Source organism: Falco cherrug, chromosome 2 (assembly GCF_023634085.1).
Source record: "Falco cherrug isolate bFalChe1 chromosome 2, bFalChe1.pri, whole genome shotgun sequence".
Classification (NCBI taxonomy): Eukaryota; Metazoa; Chordata; class Aves; order Falconiformes; family Falconidae; genus Falco; species Falco cherrug.
In genome coordinates, this window is record NC_073698.1 from 91,506,692 (window position 1) to 91,515,596 (window position 8,905).

The following is an 8,905-nucleotide window of genomic DNA, read 5'->3' on the forward strand; positions in this document are numbered from 1 at the left end:
AACAGGGACCTGCATTGATGGTTTTAAAATCATAATCTTACAGCTGAATGCTTTTACCCCAGTTCAAATGTTGCTTACGCTGGTAAATGCTCAGGTGCTAGCCCAGGTGGCATTGTTAGCTTTACATGAAGATGCGATAGTCATAAATTATCACAGCTCTCTGTTTGTGTGTTAAAGAAGGCTGCCTTGATGATATGGCACAGTTGAGCACTGAGAAGGTGTGTTTGAATAAATCTAATACCTCTGCTTCAGGGTTTCCAGTGTCTGTCAGAGGTGCCAAGTGTACAACTTGGGCTGATGGTGGTTTCAGACTCGTCCCTTTACAACACGGGTGTACATTCATCAGAGCCCTTAAGGTGCCTGGACGCAGGCTTGTGGGTGTAGGAGGCAACTAATGCAAGGAATTTTGTAAAATAAAACTTTGTAGCAATAAAGCTTAGCTTGTATAAATGTCAAGTTGTTTAAGCTGCACAAGATGAACAAACATGGCATTAAGTGTTTGCAAAAGAATGTACAGAGATAACGGGCAAAAGAAAGTACAGAGATAACAGACAGGCAGTTAGAAAGTAGCAGAACTATAGAAAGAGGAGAAAATTCTGGCTTAAACCAGTTCAGTAGTTTGGCTCTGAGGAAACAAGCGTATTGAGCATGCACCAGATTGAAAGACTTACCTAATGATGTAATGTAAAAAGACGAGGGCATGAAAGACTGCCCACAGACTGCCCACATGTAACATATGCTATTGCTGAATGTATAAATATCTTTGCTTTGTAAAATAGAGTGAGTGAGTATGGTGATGCGATCCCCCTCACTCCCAGCGCTGAATAAACAAATACCTGGTACTCAGAGATGCGATTCTGTGAGTAGTTTTTGCTACCAGGCAATTTTCAGCTTCACGGCCACTATCCCTATAGGAGAGAGACGATAGGTTTTGCTCCTCAGCTACTCACTGTCAGCAGTTCAGTTTACTTGTGCAGGGTTTAAGTGCAGCAGCCAGTGCATGGACACAGTGCTCATTCTGCACCTAATTCCTGGCAGTGAGCTGTGTGACTTGTGAAAGTTGTCGTTTAAAGAGTTTGAAAGGTCTTGTGGTACATTCGGCGACTATACTTGTCAAGTTCTGAGGGGAGGAAGCTGTGCGTGCTCATCTTGTGCAGCTGAGAAGGTCACCTCAATTTGTGAAAGCTGTGGAAATGAGTAATATAAAACCCATGCTCCAGACCTGTGGACAAGGTGAAACATGTGCTTTTCAAGCTGCAGCAACTGTGCCTCAGTTTGCTAAAGCATCTAATCTCATCACAAATTTGTTTCTTTGCTTTCAGATGGAAGTTAACGACATAAAGAAAGCTCTTCAATCAAAGTGAATACTTGATAGGTGGAATGTTGCGTTATTCTTCATGACTGAGACTCAAAATTTATGCCCCAGCCAAAATAACTTTGTGCCAAATGATTTAAGAATTGCCTCGACATCCCTTTATTTGAAGGATTAGCACAGGTTTTGATAGCACAACAAATATACCAACAACAAGGACAAAATTTCCACCCAAAGCAGTGCTGTGCAGCACTAGTTGTGACTGAAATTGATCTTCTTGTGCTAAAGGCTCTCTACTTCAAGATCCTAGGTGAAATGAAAACTCAGGCAGTTTAGTCCATAGTGGTACTATTTTGATGATATTTTTCCATAAATAAAGTGTATTTCAGATTATCTGTTTACAAGCTCTATGATTTTGACTTTTGGTTTTTAATTGTCTTTTGTCACAGATTTTAAAATGTTTGTACTGCATATAGCAAGGAATGAATGTTAACGTTGGGACTGGAGGGATTATTTTTGCTTTGAGATAGAACAGCCTACTTTTTGTTACAGTTCTAAGTTCTGTTAAATATGCAATTTTATGTCCCCAAATCCCCTACCATTTAAACTTACGTTGTGTACAGTAATGTATTTACGAGAAGGAAACCAACCAACAGAAATCTGGTCTTTGCAATGATTTGTGCCTTTCTTTGCCACACACTGACTGGAGCCAGTTGCAAGCCAGGTCTCCCTAATGTAGCCACCACGACGACTCCTGTCCCCAGCAGAGGTCACCTTCCCAGTGTACAGCTGCTCAGTCAGTAGAGCCAGGTTTGTGCAAGGTGGCAGGACAAAAGGGCGCAGCTGAGAGCAGCTTTGTCTTGAGCAGCTGTGGCTTTTTAGCTTTCCTGGTTTTGATAGGCCTCTCCCTCAACTTGAATGTTCATCTCCGCTTGATTTTCATTAGATGATTTAAACGCCCGCCTCTGTCCCCGATTTTGCACAGAGTGAACAGAATATGCATTATTAAAGCAAAAATAAATAAAAGTAATCTATAAAACATGAATAAAAAGTTGTATTATTTCATGCACAATGTTCTCTATCGTGTGACATTGTTTCATTTGCTGTTTGTGTGGTATTGCTTGCTGCGTTATGTTGTACACGTATAGACTGATACACTTTATAGTCCTGCTTTTGCAGCAGGACTTTCTTTTCGTCATTTTATTGAACCTGGTGCTTACTTCATTTCTTCTCGTTTCTCTGTTCACTTTCATCCTTTCAAAATAAGGTCTTTTTCTATTTGTGGTTTTGTGTTCCTTACTAGCCATGGAGTATCTCATACTTTGTCAGCAATCTCTGTTGAGTTTGTACAAAGCATGTAAATAGTGGATATTTTTGCATAGCATAGAGTGAGTGGGTGAGTGATATTAGTGATGCTTCAGAGTGACAAAAAAAACCCCACACAAAGGATCTGTTTGTCATCTTGTCAAGTGCTAGAACTGGCTCCAGCCAGCATATCCTGTATCACAGCTAACCAGCCTGCCTGCCAGGAGCCGGAGACATAGTGTTCACTTGGCGGGTCACATTCACACGTGGTTGGTAGAGTTCCCATAATCTTTTTGATATGCATAGATATATAAAATACACGCTCCACCATACCCAAATACTGCTTCGTGGCCTCAACTGGCAATACAGAACCTCGCTGCTGGCCTGATTTCATCTACCATAGCATCTGCTTCTGTTCTGTCATGTCTGAGACTGAAAGATTGGATAGTGAAACTCGAGATTTTTTTTAGAAGTCCCAATACATTGCTCAATGTACTCAGAAGCACTAATAAAGTATTTTATCACTGAAACACTCTTACTTTATGTTTCTAAATAACTGCATTAAAATATTTTTGTACAAAGAATGATAGTCCTGCCATGGATTTCCAGCAATAAAGATTTCTAGATTACTTCCATGTTTTTTGTGAGGGTAGTAGCAGAGTTATGAGAACCAGAGGAAATGAGGGATAAGGAATAAAAATCCTGTTTGGGTTTGTAGTCATACATTTGCAGTGTGTATCCAGAAATGAACAGCTCTGGCTTCCTAATTGCATCCTTAAAGAGATAAACTATTGTATCTGTGGTAAATAAAGTATTGATTCCTGACTTACACCCCAAAAAATATAAGAGACATGTCAGTAATGTTCCATTTTTTGCAAATGAAAGCCTGAATTTGGCATGGAGTTTCCTTATATCAGAATACTTTTTTTTTTTTTTTCTCCTGTTGAGATGGTATCTTGTCATTTTATAAATCCATGTTAGAAGTCCATCATATCGTGCTTTGTAAAAGAAGGTTAAATAAGATTTTGTGAAAATGCTTTGGTTTTGAAAGTTGATTATTCTGGGAGAAGAGAGTTTGTAGAAATATAAGCTCTTCTTGCTGCATTTCTTTATAATAATAGAAAGTATTTCACATAACACATGGATTTTCCCTTTATAAAGAGGATGAATTATGCATTAAACCTGTGGATATAAACTGCTGCTTTTAAAAATGCTTGGGTTTATATTTAAAGAAAAGCAGAAAATGCTGGTGAACTACAAAATGATTTGGATGTGACAATGATTAAAAATTGTTTGAAAGGTTGTGTAAAATGACTTCATTAATATGCACACACCGGTCTTGTGGCAGACTTCTGTTTACATGTAGAAGTCTGGTGTGAAACATCAGGCTCATGCCTTTGGATGACAATATTCAAATTCTTGATTTGGAAAATGTTTAGGTTATTAAGAAAGCAGTTTTATGTTCTCTTTATGTTCTTTCAACTCTAAAAGGAGCAAGTATTTATTAATGTGAGAGCATAGCACTTAGCAGTTAAAAATGTTCTGCATGGAAATAAGATGGTAAATAGTCAAAGTGGGGTTTAAGTTCTGTTACTTAAATTTCATCTTCTCTGTTTTTCTTATTAACAACCCATTTGTAAATGAGCAGAGGGGTTAGATGAATCCGTTGGTGTGCAAACAGGTCAAAGGATTGAATGCAACTATATGCAGTAAATTTTTGTTTCTAGGTATATGATTGCCAGCTGCCCAGTAAATTTTGTGAACTGCTTTGTGTATGGAATGTCCGTAGGAGTGCTGTACTCCGTGACAGCCAGGACTGAAATGCACACCTGTGCAAGCAAGGTGGGAGAGCATAAAATACACATAGAAATTCATGTTCTGCTGAAGCTACAGAATCGTTTTCACTCATCTTCTTGTGGAGTTGACTGACATGCGAGCAAGGCCCGCTCTCCTCCTGCTCACCCCCCACACCAGGCTGCCCTGCTGCAGGAGCAGCTGCCCAGGGACCGTGGCGTTACCAGCTCCTCTGCGCAGCACGGAGCCCGCGGGCACGAAAATACATTTGCAGCTGCAGGGGTGGTGTGGCGTGGAGATGTCCGGTGTTCCTGTGAATCCCTTGGCCATGCCCCATTGTGTTCATAACTGTGCTGACAGCTCTCATGCTTCTAGCCTTGGTTTGGGGCGTTTATGCTGCTGCGGGCCTGCCTTGGCAGCAGGCAGGGGCTGTGGTCAGAGGTGCTGCAGTCTGTGGATCCCCCAAATACCCAAGCGCCAGAAGCCAGAGTGCAGCTGGGGTGGGAGTGACGTGCAGCGCTCCAGCCTGCGGGAATGGCCAGGCAGCAGCCTCTGCCGCAGCGCACAGCTGGGCAGATGTGCGAGCTCTCTGGTGTCTGCCTCACCTCTGAAGGACCCTGGGGCTGGAAACAGGACAGAGGCACATTGGTGAGGAAAGTGAGGGCTGGTTGGAGGGAAGATATCTCACCCAGGCAAGCTCTGGTTCAAAAGGCAGACAGCAATACTGCTTTAAAGTAGAAACAATCAACCACTCTGCAACTTTTGCATTGAGGGGGGTTTCAGCCGTGCTGGGGTGGCAGTGCTGCTGAGCAGCTGCAGTTCCTGTAGGATTTGGCAAGAAGAGGGTCCTCCAAGCATTAACTTCTGTTCAGGGCAATCCTTAAGTTAACAAGAGCCAGAGGGTGTGGAGCTGAACTCCCCACACCAAACACTGAGTACTTGTATCCATGGTTATTAATACCCTTCAGCCAGAAACTAGCTTTCAGTCAGCACCTTTGGCCTCAGCTGACTCTTGAGCTGGCCTAGGAATTACCAGCTGGTTGCGTTTGTCCTGGCTTCCCTCCTCCTGCCCTCCCACCGCGCGGCCCCTCCGATCCTCTCGTTCCCTGCCTTTGGAAAATAACCAACTTCCTTAAGTCGTCAGCCCTATTCCAGCCTGGAATAGAGCAGATGAGGAAGCAAAAGACTCTTTTCAGATGTCTGCAGGAAGCTGTGGTGCTGTGTGTGCCGCTGCGGGGTGGGTGGCCTCAGCACCCACCAGCCTGGTGCTGGGCAGCCCAGAGCTCTGTGCTGCCCTCCCCACCACCTTCTCCTGCGCTAAGGAAGGCTATCGGACCCGCTCAACACACCCATGTTTCGTGTTGGCTCTTTTAATTAAGATGATTTCCAACCCTGTGCAGGCACAAACTTTTACAGGTAGCTAGCATCAAGCACTAGCAGCCCCCGAACAGATGCTTGCGAGACTGTGCTTGCCACAGTCTGGCTTTTCTTGAACCAGTGATGCAGCTGAGTTCCCCGTTTCGGTGCTCCCAGTTCCACTGTTAAGACAGTGTGGGAGTCCAAAGTGCAAACAGCTAAACTAACAAATGGCTTAATACTCTTTTTTTTTTCTTCTTTAAAGTATTAGAAATTATATTTTTAAATGTGTTAGTACTGTAGGATGAAAAATTTAAAATGTAAATTAAATTTGTTGAAATTGTTACCCTTCAAACTGGAGTGTTATCTTAGTGTATTTTAGCAAGTTAATTAGCTATAATTCTAGACAAATCTCTAGAACCATGAGAGTAATTGTTCTCACACATTGTAAAGGTTACAATAGGGAGGCAGGGCCTACCAATCTCTCTCAGCCCCTCAGATAAGTAGGTTTTGAACTCTCTTCATCTTCTTTGTGTAGGAAAAGCAACTAGGGAATGTAGATGATGGTAGCCAGGGGAAAACATAATTGGCTTTTATCAGTACCATCTTAAAAGTTGTAATGGGCTGTTTCTCTTGGAGGAAAAATCTTGAAAATTAGAATGACAACGCCGATTAGATAAGAATGACCAGGCTTCACAAGCAATTTTGAATATCAGAACATTAAAGAAGTATCTGTTTTCAGAAGACTCCCTGGTAGAACGCCTTCACTGCACTGCCCCCGGACCTGGCATTTTGATTTGCTGTAGGAGACCATTTTCCTCAGAATGACAAGCTCTTCCCCATGTGCTTCATCCCAGTGAGCAAACAGCAAACATGCTTCTGCAAAGGGACCCATCAGGCTGCTCTTCACCTCCTTGGGTAACAGCAACGAAGAGTTTATTTTGTGAGAACATTTTTTTGGTTCGTCTTAGAGGTAGTGAAAATTAAGCTGGGCAGCTGTCCCTGATACAGGAAGACCTGTCACCTGGGTTTAGCTCCTTTTGGGGATGCTTTTCATTGTGAAGGGCACAAGTAGTGCCAGAGACAGCACAGTTCACAGAATCTGTGCACCATACTCTTTCTCCTGGCTCAAAGCACCAAAAAGCAGAATAGCAACTGAGGAAGGGTAAGTAGAAAAGTAGGTGCACCTGCATGGAAATTGCTGCTCCTGAATAGTTTGGCTACTCTGGATTGAAAAAGCCAAATTTACTGAGCCCCACCGGAGGCACAGATGCAGCCATTTAGCAAATAAAAGCACAAGGCAGGGGGAAGCATGACTTAATATTGAGGCCCTAGCAATACCAGCATTAGCTGGAGAAAACTAGCTCATTAATGGATAGCAAGTCTCTCACTGGAGGTTCAGGATGTTTGTGCTGTGACTATGCAGTCGTGCCTGGCATGTGTCCCTGATCTCAGGGGAATGGAAAGCTTCTAAAGCTCTGACCTGAAGCACCTGTTCATCTCAGAAATGCAGCTCAGTAATGTGTTTGGGGAGCCCTTACACAAGAAGGGTGCTACATTACTGCAATGGCTACAAGCTTCAATGTTGGACTTGGACTAATTGAGGTATGTTAAAGTCAAGAGGCTGATTTGGTCAAAGTGCTGATTCAGAGCTCCCAAATGTCCCCAGTGCAGCAGGTACCTGTCACCAATGCACTAGCTGGAGCAGCACCTCTCTCTCCAGCTGGGTGCAAGTCTGGGGTAAGCCTGAGTTCTCCCACTCACATTTTCGCTTGCCTTACAGGTCCCCTGATTCAGGCCTTACGCTTCCTCAGCCTTCTGCATAATTATAAATGGCAGCAATCTCAGATTTTAAATCTCCTCGTGTCTTGAATCTGACACCTTCCTGCTCTAGAAATGTGTGTCAGCACCCCACTGACACACAGTAGGGGAGCTGCCCAGCTATGGATGCAGCCCACTGCCTCTGCCCACGTGAAGGTGCTGATGCTGCAGCTCAGGTAAGCTGGTTGCCTTCTGCAGGCTCTGGCTGATCTCTGCAGGCTGGACTGGGATGTTGCTGTGCCTCAGTTAAATAGAAGGCAAATGTGATGCCCAGCAAGTTGGCTTCATGCTGTAGTGGTGAGTGTGTGCCATATGGAAGTCTGCAGCTTCTTTGGGGACGTAAGGAAGAGGATCTGACATTTGTCCTGTATGTATATGTGTGCCAAATTAGTAACCTTGCATTTTACTTTGTTGCTGTGTGAATAGCTAAGAACACTACAGAGCAATACTGAAATCATTCACAGTTTTCCAACTGGATTTAAACTTGTAGAGAAAACGAGGCTGCTGGGTAACTAAAAGGATTACCTTTTACTACTGCTTGTGGAAATCTTAGTGCTATCATCAGCTTAACTCTTTTCTTCAAATAGCTATTATTTGGAATTTCCCAGATCAAAAGGAGAGGTAGATGTTTCTATTCCAAGGCTATTAGCAAAGCGTGTATTGGTTTCTATGAAAAGGTCAGGAATGCTCTGTGCTTTCTAGGTGTCTTGGATTAGAACAGGAAGTGAGTTACTATTTAACCTGGTTTTCACTGCAAAATGCAGGAAGAAACTCGTCGGTACTTTGACAGAAATGTGATTTGACACAATGATGGGCTGAAGGTCTCGCTTCCAGCATTATAAAACTTCTGGAATGATTCCCATCATACTAGCAGATAGATGTCTGAAAAGGGACTGCATTTGAGTGACAATGTATCTGGCTGTAAAACTTTCTAACTGTACAAGAGTGGCATGTTATTTGGCAGTGGCTTTAATAGCCTCGAGCATATGTCACTGCTTTAGCAAAGAATAAATTTAATACAAGTTGACAAAGTAGGGAAAATGAAGCGTCTGGCATTGCACCTTGTCTAACTATGTAACCAGGAGAGCTTCAGGACCAGTTGTAGCTGGTGCGCAGTGTTGGGTACATTCAGGTCCCATCATTAGAGTACTAAGAACTGCACCTAGCCAAAACCAAATATTAAAATCAGACCTAGTACTAATAAGCTCACACTTACAAAGCAAGGGCATCGTGCAAGCAGAGAAAACAGTTGCCAGAGGTTATAGGAAAGGCTAATGTTCTTTGTCTCACTAGGTGCCTTCGCTGCGCTCCTACCAA

General features: G+C 43.0%; 1 protein-coding gene across 6 annotated transcripts in view; it reads left to right on the forward strand.

Moving 5' to 3' along the window:
• Positions 1-2,377, forward strand: part of SH3KBP1 (SH3 domain containing kinase binding protein 1) — a 231,559-nt gene extending 229,182 nt beyond the window's left edge. For all 6 annotated transcript variants that reach the window (XM_055701190.1, XM_055701191.1, XM_027810860.2 and 3 more), the window contains one exon: positions 1,323-2,377. In XM_055701190.1, coding sequence (XP_055557165.1) covers positions 1,323-1,364 — 42 coding nt within the window. In that variant the 3' untranslated portion in view covers positions 1,365-2,377. The remainder of the gene's footprint in view (positions 1-1,322) is intronic.
• Positions 2,378-8,905: the final 6,528 nt, after the last annotated feature.